Raw genomic sequence first — 21,829 nt, forward strand, 5'->3', positions numbered from 1 at the left:
CTGATTGGCATATCAAAGACAGCCCGATCCGACACCTAGTGAACCTAGACTTGCAAGTTCAGTACCTATGATATGAATTTAAGGTTTGCAATGCCCAATTAATTAGGGTATCATGATAATATATATTCATTGTCTTATAATCACAAAACAAGATTAGGGTGCTAGGTATATCAATAATTTACCACACATAATACACGAATATGGATGTAGGCACAAAAGACAATGGATTATGTAAATCTTGCTGATGTAGGGTAATAGAGCCTACCTGTTAGTTTCATTTATTTAATGCTTTCACAAGGTTTCTACCATGATGAAAAGAAATCTGAAGGAGGCTCCTATTGTCTAGAAGTTTGAAGAATCACCTAGTCTTGGTGTTGCCCCTCAACTAGTCTACAATTCAAATCATCATCTGTAGTAGACCTTATTTAGTAGGAGAGGAATTTTGTAATCCATGTTCTTAGGGAGAAGGTTGAAATTTCCATTAGAGTATAGGAAAGTCTATCAAAAGTTTAGAGAAATTGAATTTATCTCTATGATGTCAATCCTTTAAAAAGGATATTGGTCCCTTAATAATGATTTGATACATCTTCATCCTTGCAAAGCTAACAAAACTTCTTCATTCCTACTTTTGGGCATTGATGTTGTGCGATTTGGTAGCTTTCTAATGATAGATAACTCAAACGTTGGGCTAATGAGGTCGCCTGATGGAGCTATAATGTCACAATCGAGTCTAGGGGTCAGGTGTAACTTTCCAGTTTTGCCCATCTGTCTCCAAGGTCGAGGGCAATATTGGAAATCTGGTCCGGTTCAAGGATTCGAGTAATCCCATATTGCATGTGCCTTGGGTCTTACCTTGGTGGCCGAGACAGGCCATCCCAACACTTGGTGGCACACCAGTATCAGCCTTGGCAGGATAAATCTCCCTAGACTTATCCAATGGCTGTGAACATTCAAAACTAACACGAGCCTCAATGAGTGTCCAGTTTTAGGGTCTTACACAGAATTATACCAAACAACATGAATTAAACATGCACTTTATTTATTTACACTAAATATCAAAAGTACATCAATTCAGATTGAAGCCAAGGGCATACAAAACTGTCTAACAGCTCTCACTTGCACTTAGGTCTAATCTGGTACAAGCCGGAGTCCCATACTTTCCACGTGTTTCTCAAACACCTTCAGTGTCAGTGGCTTAGTCAATGGGTCTGCCACATTATCTGCTGATGCTACCTTCTGAATTAGGATGCCCCCTCTACCAACGATCTCCCGTAGTACGTGGTACTTCCTCTCGATGTGCTTTGACTTCAAGTGGGCCCGAGGCTCTTTAGCCTGGGCGATCGCTCCATTGTTGTCACACAACAATAGGATGGGTGATGTGCTAGATGGAATCACTCCCAATTCGTGTATGAATTTCTTCATCCACACGGCTTCCTTGGCAGCTTCACTTGTGGCAATGTACTCGGCATCGGTTGTGGAATCTGTAGTGGACCCCTGTTTGCTGCTTTTCCAGCAAACAACACACGATCCTATCGTGAAAACATATCCAGATGTAGACTTTCTATCATCTAGATCCAACTGGAAATCGGCATCAGTATACCCTAGAACTTGTAGTGAACTACCCTCGAATACCAGACAAAACTCTTGTCCTTCGAAGGTATTTGAGTATGTTCTTCACAGCAGTCCAATGCTCCTGTCCTGGGTTGGCCTGGAATCTGCTTACCACACTCACCGCCTGAGCAATGTCCGGGCGAGTGCACAACATGGCATACATGATGCTCCCTACGGCTGAGGCATAGGGAACGTCTCTCATACCCTCAATCTCCTCAGAAGTCTTGGAAGACATCTTCTTCGAGAGTGACTCCATGCCTGAAAGGAACGTTTCCCTTCTTGGAGTTCTCCATGCTGTATCTTTTGACAATTTTGTCAATGTAAGTAGCCTGGGATAATCCAATTATCCGCTTCGATCTATCTCTATAGAGTCGAAGACCCAGTATATATGAAGCTTCTCCAAGATCTTTCATGGAGAACTGTTGTGATAGCCATACCTTGACCGAAGTCAACATTCCTACATCATTCCCAATGAGTAGGATATTGTCCACGTACAACACCAAGAAGGTGATCTTATCCCCACTGGACTTCCTGTAAACACAGGGTTCATCCGGATTCTGCTCAAAGTCAAACGTTTTGACGGCAGAATCAAAACGGATGTTCCAACTCCTAGAAGCCTGCTTAAGTCCATATATGGATCTATTAAGTTTACATACCATGTGTTCCTGACCAGCAGCAATGAAGCCTTGGGGCTACTGCATGTGGATATTTTCACTAAGATCTCCATTCAGGAACGCGGTTTTGACATCCATCTGCCAAATCTCGTAGTCATGGTATGCTGCTACAGCTAGAAGGATCCTAATGGATTTAAGCATGGCCACGGGCGAAAAGGTTTCCTCATAATTGATGCCTTCTTTCTGAGTATACCCTTTCGCCACCAAACGAGCTTTGTAGGTCTCAGTCCTGCCATCGGGGCCCTTCTTCCTCTTGTAGATCCATTTGCAACCAATTGCTTTTACCCCGGAGGGCGGATCTACTAGAGTCCAGACCCCATTGGTCTCCATCGAGTCCATCTCAGCTCTCATGGCCTCCACCCACTTCTGGGAATCTATGTCTAACATAGCTTCCGCGTAAGTTACGGGATCCTCCTCACTTCCACCAGGTAACTATCCTGGTCATAACCATATCGGACTGGTGGTCTGGATACCCGAGTGGATCTTCTAGGTCGGTCACTACCTAGAACTTGTAGGACATCTCCCACTGCTCCTGAGCTCTCCTCATCAAGAACTATTCCCTGACGATGGGTGTCCAGGATGTATTCGGTTTCTAAGAATTGGGTGTTTCGACTGTAGAACACTTTCTGCTCACTTGGGTCATAGAATAGATAACCCACCGAATCTTTTGGGTAGCCTATAAATAGGCAACGGCTGGTTTTGGACTCCAACTTGTCCGCACTTGTTCTTTTAACGTGTGCAGGACAACTCCAAATCTTCAAGTGTCTCACACTTGGCTTCCTTCCGGTCCATAGTTCATATGGAGTTTTCGGAACTGATTTGGTTGGAACCCGATTCAGCACGTAGATAGTAGTCTCTAATGCGTATCCCCAAAAGGATGTGGGTAATTCTGAGCGTACGAGAAGTGGCCGGACCATGTCCAACAAGGTCATATTCCTCCTCTCTAAAACACCGTTGAGTTGAGGTGTAGCAGGAGGAGCCAATTGTGACACTATCCCGTTGACCTTCAAGTAGTCCCTGAATTTGTCAGAGAGATACTCGCCACCTCGATCCGATCGAAGGGCCTTAATATGTCTCCCTAACTGTTTGAACCTTTTAAAGGATTCTGACTTGTGTCTCATTAGGTACACGTAACCATATCGTGAAAAATCATCTGTAAAGGTGATGAAATACACGTGTTGATTCCATGTCCTACCGTCAAATGGCCGCTTAGTCCTCTTACCTTGGAGGCAAGGTTCACAAGTGGGAAGATCTTCTACGGTTAGAAAATCCAAAGGACCATCCTTTACCAGCCTTGTGATTCGGTCAACACCGATATGGCCAAGTCGGTAATGCCAGAGGCATGTGGGATTTACTGTATCATGATTCCTTTTCTTGGGATTTTCGACCGACGTAATTTCGGTTAAGTTAGTTTCCAGAGAAGGATGTAGAACATAGAGACTGTTCTCCAGTTCCCCGCATGCGATGAATTTGTTATTCCATTTACAATAATCATATTACTAAAATAAACAGTATATCCATTAGCACACAGTTTAGAAACATAAATTAAATTTCTTCTCAAGTTCTGTACATAAAGACAAGCTTTAAGTACAAGCACTCCTTCTCTAAATACTAATTCTACGGTTCCTATTGCCGCAGCTGCAACACTTGCAATCGTTCCCAAGAATAGTGTCACTTTGCCTTCACTCAATCTTCTGCTAACTTTGAACCCCCGCAGTGAGTTAAACGCATGACTTGAAGCCCCGGAGTCAACACACCAGGACACAGAAGTAACTAACATATTAGTTTCTATGACACAAGTTTCGATGTTACCTTTCTTAGATTCCAGGTAGGTAGGACAGTTCCTCTTCCAGAGGCCGGTTTGCTTGCAGAAGTGACAGACATCAGATGCCTTGTTCTTCTTCTGCTTCTTAGGCTTGGAAGCTTTCTTCTGGGGCTTCTTTGCCTTTCTCTTTTTCTTGCCCGACTTGTTAGTTTCAGCAAGCATAACCACAGGCTCATCCTTCTTGAGTAGATCCTCGGTCCTCTGCAACATATTGCTAATTTGCTGGACGCTGACATTCAGCTTATTCATGTTGTAGTTCATTGTGAATGCATTGAAGGAAGAGGGCAAAGAATTCAGGATGGCATCTACTTGTGTGCCAAGATCTAGCCCGGATCCAAGGGCTTCGATTTCGTTAATGTAGCCCATCATCCGAAGACAATGGCCATGAACTTTCTGCCCTTTGGACATCTGCGCGGTCATGAACAGTTTCAAGACCTTCTGTCGAGTAGAACGGTTCTGCTCTTCATACATTGTCTTTAGACTGTCCAATATGTCCTTGGCTAGTTCGATCTGATCGAACTGCCTCTGTATTGAGTTGTCTAGTGAGGCAATGACATAGTAGCGGGCTAGGGAGTTCTTATCCTCCCAATCCTGGTAGTCCCTCCTATGGGCCTCAGAAGCCCTATCACCCGGACGCTCCGAGGCATGATTTTTCATCACCTTATCTAACTTTTCGGAAGTTAGGACCAGCATAAGATTTCTGTACCAGTCGGCATAGTTTGGGCCCTTAAGCTTGTTATCGTCTAGGAGCTTTGCGAATTGACTGTTTGCCATTTTCTGATAAAACAACAAAGACGTAAGTCCACAACCTTAGTTTGATTCATGTTACCTACATAGATATGGTTTTTAATCTATGTTCCATTCTCATTTGTTCATCTCAGAGATTTCCCTCCTATCTCAGTGACGGAGGTGATGAAATGTCTCTGGAAATGTGGGAAATCACATAGGGTGCGTGAGGCCAATTGTTTCAGCTACATAACCCTACCACCTTTCTGTGACGGATCATATCCACTCATCCTATGAGTTTCCCTTTGGCCTCTGTCAGACAAGGTTTAGAGCCATTTTCATGTAAACCTTTCTATCCAGTGAGTGCTCACCCATCATATTCAGGTTACGCCAAGGTACCGTGAGACAATTCCCATTTTCTGGTGAAGCCTCTCCCACATTGGTCTATGACGCCCCTATCATCTTATGAAACACTTTGACAGACCCAACAACAAATGGATAGCCCAATTTTATGGTGCGTTTCCTCACTACTGAAGGACCCATCATTGTGCTAATGACGGAAGGCCTTTAGAGAGTCCATCATATGGATCTCCCTATCACATGCACTCATATTTGCTGGAGGGAACAAAATTACGCCCTATTTCTAATTTAGGTCAAACCAGAGTGGCTCCCACTGACTTTCATTTCTATTAATAAAAAAAAATTTATTTACAGACTGAATTGAATGAAATAAATAAATAAATAAAAAGGAAAAAGGGTGCGCAGACCATCTGCGCCAAGTCTGCACTACGATCTCCAGGTTCGAACAGTGCATTAAATCAAAATAGATAAATTTTGGATTTAACAAAAATTAATTTCAGATCAATTGCCCTTAACAAGAAATAGTTTCTTGAAATAAAGAAAACAATCTGCGCAAAACTTGGCAGAACAACTTCTGTCCACCTACGCAGATTCAGATCTAATTTTCTTTTGGTTCAAGATTCGAACTTGTGGCTCTGATACCACTGAAAGAATGGTAGGATCCATCTAATGGACGCCATGAAGGTTGCGGAATGGGTGGGCAAATTTCAAAATTTTCCTACCTTCTTCCAACTGGGAATCATATTCCCTAATTTAAGAATACAACATTCAAGGATCCTACTTGAACCATAATCGAACCAGATCTGAACCAAAAGGGATGGGAGGAATTATACCTGATCCAGAGAAGTAGTATCTCCCAAAGTTGGTGTTCACGCCCAAAGAGGACACCAAGATCCGCTCCTACTGAAGATGACACAGTTGTATGTGGAACGGAACCAGCAGGGTGCGTCCTACACACTGAATCCTTCGCAAGAATCCACTGGAAACTCTGAGCACCAAATCTTTTCAGTCTTTTCTGCAAAACTGATGTCAAGAACCAATTTCTTGATTTCTTTCTTCTTTAAAGATCGAATCTTGTAAGAAAGAATGGCGGTGGCTGGAGGAGAACTCCTGAGACGAAGATGGCTGAATTGCTTCTCTTCTCTCTATAATGTGTATGAGATCTAATCTCAATTCGCAGGATGACTTCTTGCACAAAATCCTAGGTTCAAAATCTGATTTTTTTCTCTTAGGGTTTCTCCTCTTTTCTTCTTGATTAAGAAACCTCCTAATTAGGAGTTATCCCAATCCAAATCAGTATTTGGATAGGGGATGATCTTAATCCTATCTGCAGATTATGTTAGTTTACTCCTAATCTTATTAGGTGGTTACCAGATTCAAATCTAATTTGAATTTGGTCTCCCAGAGTGGATAAGGTTAAAGGCCCAATCCTTTTGCTAACTTCAATCCCAAATTCGCCCCATAAATGGGTGATCAAATCAGCCCATCTCGAAATGGGCTTTTGGCCCATTAAGTGTTCCGTGCTTAACTAGTTTCCAATCTACTGCCCAATTAGGTTTCTTTGTATGGCGTGGGACCCAAGCATTGATCTACACACTAGCCACATGGGTTCGGCCCAGCCTTTATTACAAGGCCCAACCGAATTCACTGAAAAGCTCAGTAAACCCCTGAGCCCATCACATGGACCCTATGGGCCCAACACTTACATTAAGTTGTCCCTGGGCCAAGCCATCTTATAAAAACCCAGGCACTGTGGGCAAGTGCAAGATTAGCCCATCAGGTACTATCCTAAATGGTTTTACACTTAACCTCTCAGCCCTTAATGATCAAGCACTGCCCGACAAGAGAGGACCTCTCCCTCGGCTGCAAGGAACAGTGCCGCACTCTCTACTCACATGGATCCCGGGAATTAAAACCATTTGCAAACATTTTGAAACTGTACAAATATATATATATATATATATATATATATATTAATTTTGCAAAACAAAATTCCAACGATTGAAATCAACTGCCGGCAGTTTAGTTTCCATCAGAGAGAGTGCTTTCCCGATCATTACCTTTGTCCGACAAAGGGGCTGATCTTGTCATTATGATCACCCACTCAGATGAATTCTCAGACTGTCCCAACATACCCAGGTTTTGATCCTCGCTAAGGATCTCATTGATTGGCATATCGAAGACAGCCCAATCCAACACATAGTGAAGTGTCACAATCGAGTCTAGGGGTCAGGTGTAACTTTCCAGTTTGGCCCATCTGTCTCCAAGGTCCAGGGCAATACTGAAAATCTGGTCCGGTTCAAGGATTCGAATAATTCCATACTACATGTGCCTTGGGTCTTACCTTGGTGGCCGAGACAGGCTATCCCAACACTTAGTGGCACACCAATATCAGCCTTGGCAGGATAAATCTCCCCAGACTTATCCAATGGTTGTGAACATTCAAAACTAACACGAGCCTCAATGAGTGTCCAGTTTTAGGGTCTTACACAGAATTAAACAATATGAATCAAACATGCACTTTATTTATTTACACTAAATATCAAAAGTACATCAATTCAAATTGAAGCTAAGGGCATACAAAACTGTCTAACAGGTGTGGCCTTGGGGGAAGTAGGAAATTGTAGAACTGACAGTGGGGATCTTGATGGAGCTTCCAGAAAACACCTTCCAAATGTGTGGATTGATGCTCTGAAGCTCGGTCACTTTCTTCAATGCCATTGCTAGGCTTTCTATCCCAACTCAAAGATCCATTTACAAGAGCTCAATGAAATCGCATCTTAGGGTTTCTCAATTCAATTGATTTTGATTTGATTGGATCTCAGTTTCAGTCTCTTTTTGTCTCTCCGTCAGGGAAATCCAGTTTGAAACAGAGAACAATATCAAAGGGGTAAACTTGGAATTTAAAAAAATAATTGGCAAATGAAACGACCATAAGCGTTTCTTAAATGTGGCCATCTTAAAAGGTACATATAAGTAGGTTTTGAAATTACAAGGTATATATAAGTAGTTTCCTCAAACACCTAGGTATATATAAGTAATTATCCCAAAATAGGAGGGAATAGAAAAGGAGAAAGATGAAAAGGACAAGGAAGAGGAAATGTTGAAAGGTCTCAATCAAATCTGCCGCCCCTCATTCTATTAGGATATGTACTAGGGTATTTGTATGATTTACAATTATAATGTACCCCCAATTATGAAAAGTAAAGACTGATAGATCCCCCAAAAAAAAAAAAAAAAACAAAGTCCAAATAAACACCTCACAACATGGTCACAAGACTCATGCTCGACCATTATTTCCACTAGAAAAAGTGTTGGGATGCTCAAGTTCAGTAACTGTCTTTGACTATGTTATTGCCGCATTTCAGTAATATCTTCTGCTGTTACAGGTAGGTTACATAGTCATGAAGGACCCTTCAACTGGTGCTCGAACCAACTTATTGAGGATGAGAGATGCGAAGGTTGTTGGCATTTACCACCATTTGGTTGATTCTAAACTAATGAGAATACTGCACGGGTATGAACTCATACTAGAATTTTTTTTGTGCATGGACTTGTTTTTCCTCAATTCCGTCCTTGACAGAATGCATTTCAGGAGAAACAAGAAGGTATATGCTTGGACTGTCGATGATGAAGATTCCATGAGTAAAATGCTGTATGAGCATGTAGATGCCATTGTTACAAGCCATCCTAGTCTTCTTCAGCACCTTATGCAGCAAATTAGAACAGAATGCCTTGAGGAAGGTTTCTCTATTCCATGACAAAATTCATTTTGGTCTAAAACAATTTCCTGATTTAGAATGAAAATTCTTGCACAAGCAATATGTTATGGCTGCAAGGAAAATGCCCAGAGGCTAAATGCTTTTATGAGCACATGCATAACATCCTGAAGTGTCTTCTTCCTCTGGCAGTATGTTGCTTGGGATATAGGCAATACTTTGAGTTCAACTATGGTGCATTCACTAACATTGGCTGCACGTTACACCCAAATCCCAACTAATCGCAGACTATTTTTCATTAATCCACGTTAAAGTATACTTTTGCGTTTAACAAAGTATACTTATTATTACGTTCAACTAGTCACATCTTTTGTTGCATGGTGCATGTAATAGATTTTGCTTACTTTGTTTAGGGGGAATTTTATTCTTGGCAGTGTCAATTGCTGTTAATTGTAGCTATATTGTTTATGGGAACATTGTGTTTCTAATTGTGACATCTGTAGCTATATTATATCCATATACCTATAATAAAAGGGAAATTGCAGATTGGTACCCTGTACTTTTGTGCTTAATCTCACTTTGGTCCCTAAATTTCAAAACGTGTCAATGCAGTACCTAAACTCCCAAAACATACAAATTTAGAACAAAACCATTAACCGCCATTAAGTAGCATATGAAAGGACGCAAATGCCTTTCGAGTGTCATCTAATTTTCTTTATTAACCATCCAAATGCCAAAATCTCTTAAAAATTGATAAAGAAAAGCAATTTTTTTATCAACTATCCAATTAAGAACCAGTGATCCAATGGTTCTCATGCAACTTTCTTTTATCAAGCACAAGCAGCTGAGAACCATGGATTATTTGGAAGCTGAAGTTCATAGAGTTGTGATGATCCTATATTCCTGCTTCCTTAGTCATGAATCATGATGATTGTTTGGAGACAGTATTAGTGTGGCACATTTGTTAAGTTAAAGTAAAAAAGAAGTTCGGCTTTGGTCAGTGCAATGACTGTTTTGAACAGCCTTTACAGCCTTGCATTGGGAATATCTTTATACTTATGTGCTTTATTTCATGGAGAGATATTTTTGGCCGATACGTATCGTATTAGGGCCTTCCCGATATGCCCCTACAGGGGGTGTATCAGGTCAGGTCATGGTTCAGAGGGTAGTCGGGACTTAAACTGATTCCTCTGAACCAATTTTGAAAAAAAATAATAAATAAAACATGAAAAAAGCACCAACATAGGCCGATACGTCGCACGTCCTATTAACGTATCAACCTATATTGATATTTAGAACCTTGAATGAAACTTATGATTTGTCACCACCACAGCGTTATCAAACGCCATCACCTGAGAATGAACCAAAGCCATCGAACTCTACAAACCCAAACCATGACTCATTCCCACCTCGACGCTTCAGTACTCAAACACTAACAATTTAAAAGGAAGAATCCAGAGAAGACTGGTTCGCCTGATCTTTCTCCACCTCAGTGTACCTGTGATTTGCCCGGTAAGGGTGTTTCCCAAGTTTCATTGATGGAAAAAGAAAGGAGGGTAATAGTTCAATGCAAAGCCTCCAAGAAATATCAGGGGAAGGTGGGGAAAAAGAAGGGAAAAGGATCAACAAAGGAAAAAGGGTGGCAGAAGCCTCTTCTTGGGTTTCGTCAAAGCTGCTAGGTCTGGGAAATTTCCTAGGGGTATCCATTGAAGGGTTGGAGGAAGAGATGGTGAGGTACCTAGAAAATATTGAGAAAAGGTATTTGGTGGAGAGAGGAAAATTGCGGGGGAATAAAGGGAACTAGGACGGAAGGAAAAACAGGGAGTTGATGAGACTGTTTTGAGGTTAGAAAGACAGTGCAGAGAAAGGGGATGGCCTGTCAAAAGGGGGAGGGTGAAGAAAAAGACCTAAAAAGGGGATAGAAGACCACTATTCTTCATGGAATTGAAAGTTCTAACTTGGAATGTGAGGGGGTTGGGTTGGGAAGGAGGGTGGTAGTGTCTGCAATGCTTAAAAGATGGAAGTCAAATGTGATATTCCTACAGGAGAGTAAACTGGAATGCATGGATGTTGGGGTTATTAGAAGTATTTGGGATTAGGGTCAAGTGAGGTGAGTGGGGAGGCCGGCGAGAGGCTCTGCGGGTGGTTTATTAAGTCTTTGGGGCAAAGTGAAAGGGAAGTTCATTCATTCTCAGGTAGGAGAGTACACTGTTTTAGTAATTTTGGAGCTTGAAGGAGGAGGTCAATGGTAGTTCACAAATGTCTATGGCCCGATGGTTAGTATTGAAAAGGGAAAACTTTGGGAGGATTTAGCAGAGGTGAGAAGGGAACGCAATATCCCCTGGGTTTTGGGGGGAGACATTAATGTAATGATTTATGGAGGACAGAAAGGGTGGTTATTGGAGAACAAGAGAGATAAGGAACTATGCAAATTTTGTGAACCACTTTGGGCTCTTAGATTTGCCTCTCTTAGTTGGGCAGTTTACTTGGACAAATAATAAAGAAAATCTGGCCTTGTTCAAACTTTATAGGTTTCTGATCTCACCGGATTGGGAAGAGGACTTCCAACAAGTGAAGCGGATCATCCTTCCAAGGCTTGTTTCAAATCATGCTCCTATTCAGCTGTTGTGTGGGATGCCGAGATCGAGAAAAATCTCATTCAAAATGGAAAATGCCTAGTTCGAAGAAGACAGCATAGGATCTTTACTAGCTTCAATATGGTCAGAGTCTGATATTCTGGGTTCCAACTCACATATCCTTGCCAAGAAACTTAGTTTGGTCAAAGACCTAAAATCTTGGACACAAGGTTTTAAAGAACACTCGGAATCAGAAAAAAGGAAGTGTCTGAACCTAATCAAAGAAATTGACTTGGCTAAAGAGGTTGGTCCTATTTCAGAGGAAGAAAGGAAAAAGTGGCTTAAAACTAAGCTGATTCTTGACAAGCTAGCAGCCTATAGAGATGAAATAAAATGGATACAAAGAGCAAAAGTAAATTGGCTAAAAGTAGGTGATAAAAATTCTGGTAGGATGGCTGCTAGAAGAAGGGTTAACCAAATAGAAAGATTAGAGCTTGATGGCCAAGTAGGTGAAGATTGGAGTGGTTTGAAGAGTATAGCATCCCAATACTTTTCCGATCTGTTCAAGGAAAAATGGAAAAGGAGGCCCCCTTAGGGATGATCATTTCAGCCCAGCCCGAAAATTCCGGGCTTGGGCCTGGGTTTTGTGTTCAGGCTTGGCCCAGGCTTGGGCCCATATCAGGCCTACAAATTTTAAGTTCGGGCCCGGCCTACATATATTTAAACTTACACATTTTGTGTATAATGTATACATAAGTATACATGTTATTTTACATTATATTATATATGTTACATATAAATATTATAACATGACATGTATAATTTATATTATATGTAATATTTTATATTATATAATGTATAAAATAAGTTTATATGCATGTTATGCCATTTAATATATAGATATGTAATGTTTTATATATGAGTGACATTGGCCCGGAATTAGGCCCGACCAGGCCCGAGCCCATATAGACTTGGGCTAGGGCTTGTGTTTCAGGCTCGGAACCCCGGGCCGGGCTGGGCCCGGGCCTAAGTTATAGCCCTTATCAGAAATGCAAAGCCCGGCCCGACCTGGCCCATGATCACCCCTAGGCCCCCTCTCTATTGATTTGGATTTGAAGAGGATCTCAGAGGTCCAACAAAGAAGCTAGAAGCCCCTTTTTACTAAGGAGGAGTTATGGCATGTGATAAAGAACTTGGAAATGGATAAATCCCTAGGGCCAGATGGTTTCACATATTTTTTATAAAAAAAATGTTGGGAGGTGATTATGGTGGATTTGATGAAGGTGTTTCAAGATTTCCACTCTAATGCTGCTCTTGAAAGAAGTCTTAATGCGACCTTCATCTCTCTAATTCCAAAGGTTGAGGGAGCAACAAATATAAGAGACTACAGACCAATAAGTCTGTTGAATAGCTTCTACAAGATCCTAGCTAAGGTTTTAACAAATGTTGGATAGTGTCTTAGTGGCAATAAACTAGACTTGTAAAAGGCCTATGACCACATTAACTGTAGGTGCTTGGATTTTGTTTGAATAAAATGAACTTTGTTCAAAGATGGAGGAACTGGATGAAGGTATGTACTTCTTCCCTAAGTTTTCAGTCCTAGTAAATGGACAATCAGTTTTCTTCTTCAAGAGCTCTAGAGGTCTCCAGCAAGGTGACCCCCTCTCTCCTCTCCTATTCATTTGTGTGACAGAGTTATTAACAACTTTTGTGAATAAGGTGGGAATTACAGGCATGTGGCATGGCTTTGAGACCACTCCGAGGGGTGAAAAAGTCCAGTTGCTATAATTTGCTGATGACACCCTTTGTTTCATTAATGCTGATAAAAATCAGTTGGAAGTGTTGTTTGGGGTCCTTTGTTGGTTTGAGATAGTTACAGGGCTGAAAGTGAATTGGGTGAAAAGCAAATTAATTCTTGTGGAAAAAGTAGAGAACATTGATGAACTAGCTGAAATTCTGGCTTGTCAAGTTGGACTCTTGTCAACCATTTATTTGGGGCTCCCTTTGCGGGCTAGATGTACTACTTCAGTAGTGTGGGATCCGGTTCTGGAGAGATTAAAAAAGAAACAGGCCTCTTGGAAGTCAAAATATCTCTCTTTAGGAGGCAGGATAACACTGTTGAAAAGCTCCTTATCAAGTCTACCGTCCTATTTCCTATCCCTTTTCCCAATGCCAAGGAAGATAGCCCAAAAAGTGGAAAAGCTGCAAAGAGAATTCTTGTGGAGAGGGTGGGAAGAAGAAAAGAAAATTCATTTGGTTAGTTGGGACTAGGTTTGTGCCCCTAATAAAAAAGGTGGTCTAGGGGTCAGGAAATTGAGAACCTTTAATGAAGCTCTACTGGGTAAGTGGATTTGGAGATTTGGCAAAGAGAGAGATAGTTGGTGGAGAAGCTTGATTGCAACCAAATACAATACTGATAAAGGTGACTGGGTGACAGCCACTTCCATTACCTCATTAGGTCACTCTATTTGGAAGAAAATCACGGAGATATTCCCTTTGATGGGCAAGGGGTTAGTTTTTGGAAGGATAGTTGGTGCAGCAACCAGCCTTTAGCAGAGTTATTCCCTCAGCTGTTTCAGATTGCAAAATGTCAAGATGTCTTGGTGGCTATTTGCTGTGAGGTTCAAGACAATTTACAGATTTGGAGCCCTTCTTTCAGGAGACACTTTCAAGATTGGGAAATAGATTGGATCTCATATCTATTGGAGTTGTTGTCTAACCATAAGTTGGATCTTCTAGAGGAGGACACATGGAACTGGAGTTGTAGTAGTGATGGAGTTTTCTCTGTTAGTTCCTTTGCTAGAAAATTAGCAACTGGCCCTCAATTAGTTTCCTGTTGAGAAAGTTTGGAACCAGGTTGTCCCTTCAAAGATAAATGCTCTACTTTGGGTAGTGGCTTTAAAAAAAAGCCTCACCAAAAAGAACCTGGTAAGGAGAGGTATTCAGCTCCAAAACCTGGACTGTGTGCTATGCAATCAAGTGGAAGAGGAGAATAACCACCTTTTCCTACACTGCCCTGTGTCTTGTACAATCTAGAGCCATTTCTTGTCTCTTTGGAAGCTCCACTGTGTCATGCCAGACGGTGTGTGATCTACTGTGGTGTTGGGAGTTATAGGCCAGTACAAGATCACAAAGAGTGTCTGGTCTTCCATCCCAGCTGCGGTATTAAGTACTATTTGGGTTGAAAGGAATAACAGAATTTTCCAAAACAAAAGTAGTGAACTGGATCAACTTATTTCATACACATTTGGAAAGTTAATATCCTGGAATGCTGTTGTGAATGGACTTCATCCTAGGACTTTAGGAGCCCAAATGTTGGCTGGGGAGATCTAATCTCATCTGTATTCTTGGTTCTTGGGCCTTAATGATAAGGCACTTTGTAATTTGTTTGTTGTTTCATCTTCATTAAAGTTGCCTTACCTTTTTTCAAAAAAAAAAAAAAAATTGCCCTTATAAATTTCCAAAATTTGTTCTCTACAAAGTATCTATACATCTACATATTTATATTTTATATTAATTTATTAGTTTATTAATACTTTATTATTATTGTTTTATTATTTATAAGCACTTTATTATGAATATTTTATTACAAGTTTCTTAATAATTTATTATTTTATTGATAGTTTACTAACACTATTTTATTACTATTTTATTAGTATTTAATAATTAATATCTTAAAATTTATTATTATTTTATAAATATTTTATTATTATATTACTATTTTCTTAAAAACTCAAATATCTAGTGATGAAAAGTTACTAATCTATATATAACCTAAAGTAGAAGCATGCCATATCATGGCCTGAGCTTTCTCCCTTACCCCAACTGAGAACTCTCAGCCCCTCTTCATTTTAGCCTACCTTACTCCCTCATAAAGCCACCTCATCACTCCCTTCTTCCTCACTCAATTGGACATCTTAGCATGCCTGGCCCATCCCTCTTTCCTCTATGTTTATCCCTTTGGATATCCCTTCCTAAAACTATTCCTAAAATCTCTCTCTACCAAAATCTAATCTAATATAGCCAAGTGGTACCACTATCCCCCACTTTCTCCTAAATTATCTATAATTCCTATTTATCTCCTAAATTATATATAATTCTTAATTATTGTGATGATTTGTGGAGATCGGGGAAGAGAGAGAGAGAGAGAGAGAAGGAAGAGAGAGGTACGGTTGAGAGGAAAAAAAGTCTCTTTCTGGCTGCTGCCAGTTTTCTATTTATATTAACTTCATAAAAGAATTAGAAATTACAAGTATGCCCCTGGCGGCACATCCTAGAATCAAAATAATAAGAAAAAGAAAAAGAAAAAGAAAAAACAAGTAACTGACCGACAGCCTACTAACAGCAGCTATAAAGTAACAATTAAGTAAGCCTTACAACACTCCCCTCAATTTGGGCTGAATATGTCTATCATGCCCAGCTTGTCACATAACTCATTGTGTCGCGAGCATGGAAGCCCCTTTGTAAGGGCATCAACAAGTTGTTCCTTAGAGTTGACATAAGGAATGCAAATTTCCCTTTTTTCCAGTTTTTCCCTTATGAAGTGTTTATCCACCTCAATGTGCTTGGTCCTCTCATGTAGGACTGGGTTGCTGGCGATGTTTATTGTAACCTTGTTGTCACAGTAAAGGGACATACGACTATGAACAACAACTCCAAGCTCCCCTAGAAGATTCTTTAGCCAAAGGACTTCAGGCACCCCATGTGCCATAGCACTATATTCAGCTTCAACACTTACCTTGCTACCACACTTTGCTTCTTGCTTTTCCAGGTCACCAGATTTCCTCCCACAAATGTGCAATACCCACTAGTGGACTTTCTATCATCCATAGTTCTTGCCCAATCAGCATCTGTAAAGACTTCCACCTTTAGGTGATTGTGTTTACTGAATAGTAGGCCTGTTCTTGGATATTTCTTCAAGTATCTAAGGACTCTCTCTACTGCCTCCATGTGTGGTTTCTTAGGAGAGTGCATAAACTGGCTCGGGACCCCAACGGAATAGGCAATGTCTTGATGGGTCATGGACAAATAAATCAGCTTTCCCACTAACCTTTGGAACTGTTTCACATCTTTCAGAGGTTCACCAACACAGTCACTTAGCTTGTGGTCCGCATCCATAGGAGTATCTGCCAGCCTTGCACCTAATTTTCCTGTATCCCGTAATAGATCAAGGGTGTATTTCCTTTGAGAGACAAAGATACCCTTTTCTGAGCGGGCAACTTCAATCCCAAGGAAATACTTCAGGAGGCCTAGTTCTTTCACTTCAAATTTAGATGCAAAGAATTGTTTCAAGTTCTGTATCTCTGAGCTCCAACTTCCTGTAATGATGATATCGTCTACATACACTATCAATACAGCAACATGTTCCTAACATCTCTTCACAAAGAGTGTATGATCAGACTGACATTGTTTGAAGCCCATCTCTTGAACTGCCATGTGAAACTTATTGAACCAGGCTCTGACAGACTGTTTTAAGCCATAGAGAGACTTTCGCAGCTTGCACACCTTATTTTCACTCCCCTTGGAACAAAATCCAGGGGGTTGAACCATGTATACTTCTTCTTCTAAGTCGCCATTTAGGAAAGCATTCGTTATGTCCAGTTGATGCAATTCCCAGTTAAGATTAGCAGCTAAGGACAAGAGAACCCTAATTGAGTTCATCTTAGCCACTGGGGCAAAAGTCTCATCATAGTCAACCCCGTATACTTGTGTGTACTCTTTGGCTACTAATCTTGCTTTGTACCTTTCAACTGTTCCATCTGCCTTGTGGTTAACCGTGAACATTCATTTGCACCCCACGGGGTGTTTCCCCTTTGGAAGATCCACGAATTCCCAAGTCTAATTTTTGTGGAGGGCATTAATCTCCTCCTTCATGGCATCTACCCATTCAAGGCATTTTAAGGCATCTGCAACATTCTTGGGAATAGGGATGCAATCAACTGCCGATAGGAAGGCTCAGTACGAGGGGGAAATATGGTCATAGGAGACAAAGTGGGTAATGGGGTGTTTGGTAGTGCAAGACCTGACTCCCTTTCGTTGGGCAATAGGAATGTCAAGGTCATCCACAGTAGGAGTAGGGTTAGGGGGTGGACTTACCTCTTGGGAGTCTGATGTCAGTTGCTCAGTGTTTGACTGCTCCATATCTCTATCACACCGCTGATCTCTCCGATGTGTACGTTGGAAGACACAGAAGGGAGTAAGGTCCGAAATAGAAGGAAGAGATACCTGAACTTGCTTCTCCTCTTCCACACTACGACTCTCCCCCTGAGGAGGAGGGAAGAATGGCTTGGACTCAAAGGACGCATCCATAGACACAAAAAATTTATGACTAACTAGATCAAAGCACCGATACCCTTTTTGAGAGGAGGGGTACCCCAGAAAGACACAAGGAATGGACTGAGGGTCTAACTTGCCTTGGGATGAAGATAAATCATGGACAAAGGCCCGACAACCAAAGACTCTCATGGGGATGGAAAATAAAGGAGACTGAGGGTACAATAACTGATGAGGGGCCATGTAGTTTAGTACTCTGGAGGGCATGCGGTTGATGACATATGCAACTGCAAGTATAGCATCCACCCAAAACCTTTTTGGGATATTCATGTGTAACATCATCCCGCGGGTTACCTCAAGAAGGTGTCTGTTTTTTCTTTCTGCAATACCATTTTGTTGTGGTGTTCTGGCGCATGAGCTCCTATGAATAGATCCGTGGGAGGCAAAGAACTCATTGAGCTCCCCATGGAAGTATTCCTTTGCATTATCAAATTGGAAGATCTATATTTCAACATGGAACTGCGTAAACACCATCATCTGGAAGTCTTTCACTATCTTTGGAACTTTGTCTCTACTACGCATAGGAATTACCCATGTATAGTGAGAGTAATCATCAATCAACGTAATAAAGTATTTATATCCGCCCTTAGAGATTACATTTGTAGGCCCCCATACATCAGAATACACAACATGAAAAGGAACATTTGATCTTTTATTACTTGAGTGAAAAGTTGTTCTACATTGTTTGCTCAACTGACACGTTTGACACATGAACTCTAACACTGAACATGACTTAAATAAAACTGGAAACAAGGATTTTATTATTTCGAAAGAAGCATGACCTAAATGACTATGCCACAAAAAAATTTGACTCTTATTGAACTGACTATGCGATTCTGAGGATGACACCGAGAGACCAGCTTTGTTGTCGAGAATGTAGAGACCATCCACTAGGCTTCCTCTACCAATCGTCATCCCAGAAATTAGATCTTGAAAAACACATGAGTCAGCAAAAAATGTCACACTGCAGTTCAAGGAGCTTGTAATGCTACTAATTGAAAGCAAATTTATAGGAAGCTAAGGGACATGCAATACACAATTCAGGTTAAGGCCATGGGGAAGGGATATTGATCCTTGGCCTGCAATGGAAGAAAAAGAACCATCTGCAAGTCTTACTCTATCCCTTCCTGACAAAAGGCTATAAGACTGAAACAAGTTAGGCTTACCGGTCATGTGGTTGGAGGCTCCTGAGTTAATGATCCAAGGGGAATCTGTAGGAGTGACATGGAATGCAGAAGCCATATTACCTGAAGTAGATGCAAATGAAGTAGAGGGAGTACCAGTGATTGAGCTGTCCATTTGCCGCAAAGTCCTACCATAAGATTCCAGGTGCTCTCTGAAAGAATTCATTATATCCTCCTTGGGGTCAGACTTATTAGGGTGGTCCCGGGTACTACCGGCAACTTGAGTATCTTGGGTTGCCACATGTGTTGTGCTCATTTTCTTCGGATGACCTTGACCTTTACCATGTTCTTGATTCTTTGCTACTCACTTGGGTTTCCCATGGATGTCCCAACAAGTGTCATCTGTATGTCGTGAACGCCGACAGTGGGTACAGAACAACTTATCTTTATCATCTGCCTTCTTAGGGTCACTTTTCTTTCTCGTGGAGTTATTATTCATTGCAGCCAAAGCAACTTGTTGCTCCCCCTCAGCTGTAACCATCACATTCCGCCTGCTTTCTTCAGATTGAACAAGGGAGTATACCTCGTGAACCGTAGGCAACTCTTTGCTTCCTAGGATCTGCACCCTCAACGGTTCATATGCAGGGTTCAGTCCCAACAAGAAAGCAAACACCCGTTGCTGAGAGACCAGCTTCCTGCAGACCTTAGCATCACCATCGTGCTTCCACTCTATGGCCTGATAATGGTCCAATTCCTTCCATATGGAGGTAAGGGCTGAATCGTATGAAGAAAAGCAACGGTTTCCTTGTTTACATGTTGAGGATTCATCTTGTAACTAGTAAACCTTGGCGTAATGCCTTTGCTCAGAATAGGTAGTTCTGGCCTGTTCCCATATCTCACTTGCGGTGTCTGCCCACATAAAGTTCTTTTTCACATCAGGTTCCATGGTTGTGAGGAGCCAAGACATCACCATATTGTTTTCTTGGTCCCACCTATCATGTTCAGCCGTCTCACCCTTGGGTTCTTTCACCCTTCCATTGATGTAACCAGCTTTACCCCTTGCCGTTACATAGAGTTTTACACTCTTAGCCCACTCCAGGTAGTTCAGACCGTTTAAAGGGGTAATTGGCATGGGAAAAACCATGTTTTCACCTCCCATACTTGCTGTGCTACGGGTTGGTGTAGCCCTCGATGAAGTTAATTCATGACTTGCCATCGAATACTATTGAAAAACAATCCAAACACCACCTGACAACACAACAGCCACAATCAGAATACCAATCCTCAGGGAGTTTACTCCTAGAATGTGAGCAAGAGAACAAAAAATACTACTGAGAACAAAGGGTTCAGTCAACACAACCAGTCATTAAACTAGTCCGGTAATCGGTTCATCACCACCAATACAGACATTACAATCAGTCTGATTATAGTTCACACAGCCTAACCATCCAACGTCCAAAGAAATAACTATATAACCAAGGTTTGAGCCCTACACACCATCAGTCAAAGAAGGCTAAGACAAACTGAAACAAAACACACACCCGTTCAGCACTTGTACGAAGGTGCTAATCTGAACTTGACTTCACAGCATTGAATAGAGGAGTCTGCACTAGCATCGCCCTTCTCCGACTAGGGTTTTCTTGGTATTACGACCAAGAAAAAGAAATCACAAAAGCTGCCGCCAGAAAAAAACTGCTAGGGTTTCCCCAAAAAACTACCGCCAGAAAATTGCCAGGGTTTTCACAAAAATTGCCGCCAGAAAACTGCTAGGGTTTCTGCAGAAACAGCTGCCAGAAACCTACTAGGGTTTCCACATAACTGCCACGTCCAAAAACTTTTAAAAAGTGGGCAGGAGGGATCGTAGGTCTTTTTCAACCCAGAAAAACTGCTCTGATACCATGTGATGATTCGTGGAGATCGGGGAAGAAAGAGAGAGAGAGAGAAAAGGAAGAGAGAGGTACGGTTGAGAGGAAAAAAAGTATCTTTTTGGCTGCCGCCAGTTTTCTATTTATATTAACTTCATAAAAGAATCAGAAATTACAAGTATGCCCCTAGCGACACATCCTAGAATCAAAATAATAAGAAAAAAGAAAAAACAAGTAACTGACCGACAACCTACTAACAACAACTATAAAGTAACAATTAAGTAAGCCTTACAACAATTATCTCTAATTTAGTAAAGAGTTTCTCTCCTAAATTATCTCTAATTCTATTTATCCTATCCCCCACTTTTCATCTATATTCAAATTATTAATAATTTTATACTTTTATGAAATTCATAACGAAATTATGTACTAACAATATAAATTATAGTTTTATGACTTAGTTAATTTAAATTTATTCAAATAATAAAAATTGAGAATTAAAAAAAATAATATTTAAAATTTTCAATAAATAAATATTATAAAGAACATAATATTAAGAATAGCTAAATATTATATAATAAAATATTTAATATCATGTAATAAATTTAAAATAATGAAAACTTTTAAATATATTACATTTTATTTAAATATTTAAATAACTGAATATTTTAAATAGCGAAATATTTAACATAGCTAAATTTTAAATAGTTAAACTAATGAAATTATGTAATAAACTTAAAAAATTTATTAAAATTATAAATTCTTATAATAGATTTCATAATATTTGAATTAATAAAAATTTTATATTTTACAAAATTAATGACAAAATTATGTAATAATAGTATAACATAATTTTATGGATTATGAAATTCAATAAATAAGTAACATTTAAATAACTAAATAATGATATTATTTAAATGGATAATAATATTGTAAATAACTAATTATAAATATTTTAAATATTAAAAAAAATTAATAACTAAATCATATTTTCAATATTATTTAAAAACAAATAA

At 40.3% G+C, this 21,829-nt stretch overlaps 1 protein-coding gene across 1 annotated transcript in view; it reads left to right on the top strand.

The window, feature by feature from the left end:
* GDPD4 (PLC-like phosphodiesterases superfamily protein) overlaps positions 1-9,474 on the top strand; it is a 62,945-nt gene extending 53,471 nt beyond the window's left edge. Inside the window, exons 8-9 of the mRNA XM_010254089.3 lie at positions 8,586-8,713; positions 8,792-9,474. Of these exons, the coding sequence (XP_010252391.1) occupies positions 8,586-8,713; positions 8,792-8,957 (294 nt within the window). The 3' untranslated portion in view covers positions 8,958-9,474. The remainder of the gene's footprint in view (positions 1-8,585; positions 8,714-8,791) is intronic.
* The last annotated feature ends 12,355 nt before the right edge of the window (positions 9,475-21,829 follow it).

Source organism: Nelumbo nucifera, chromosome 5 (genome assembly GCF_055504915.1).
Source record: "Nelumbo nucifera cultivar China Antique chromosome 5, China Antique-T2T, whole genome shotgun sequence".
Taxonomy (NCBI): domain Eukaryota; kingdom Viridiplantae; phylum Streptophyta; class Magnoliopsida; order Proteales; family Nelumbonaceae; genus Nelumbo; species Nelumbo nucifera.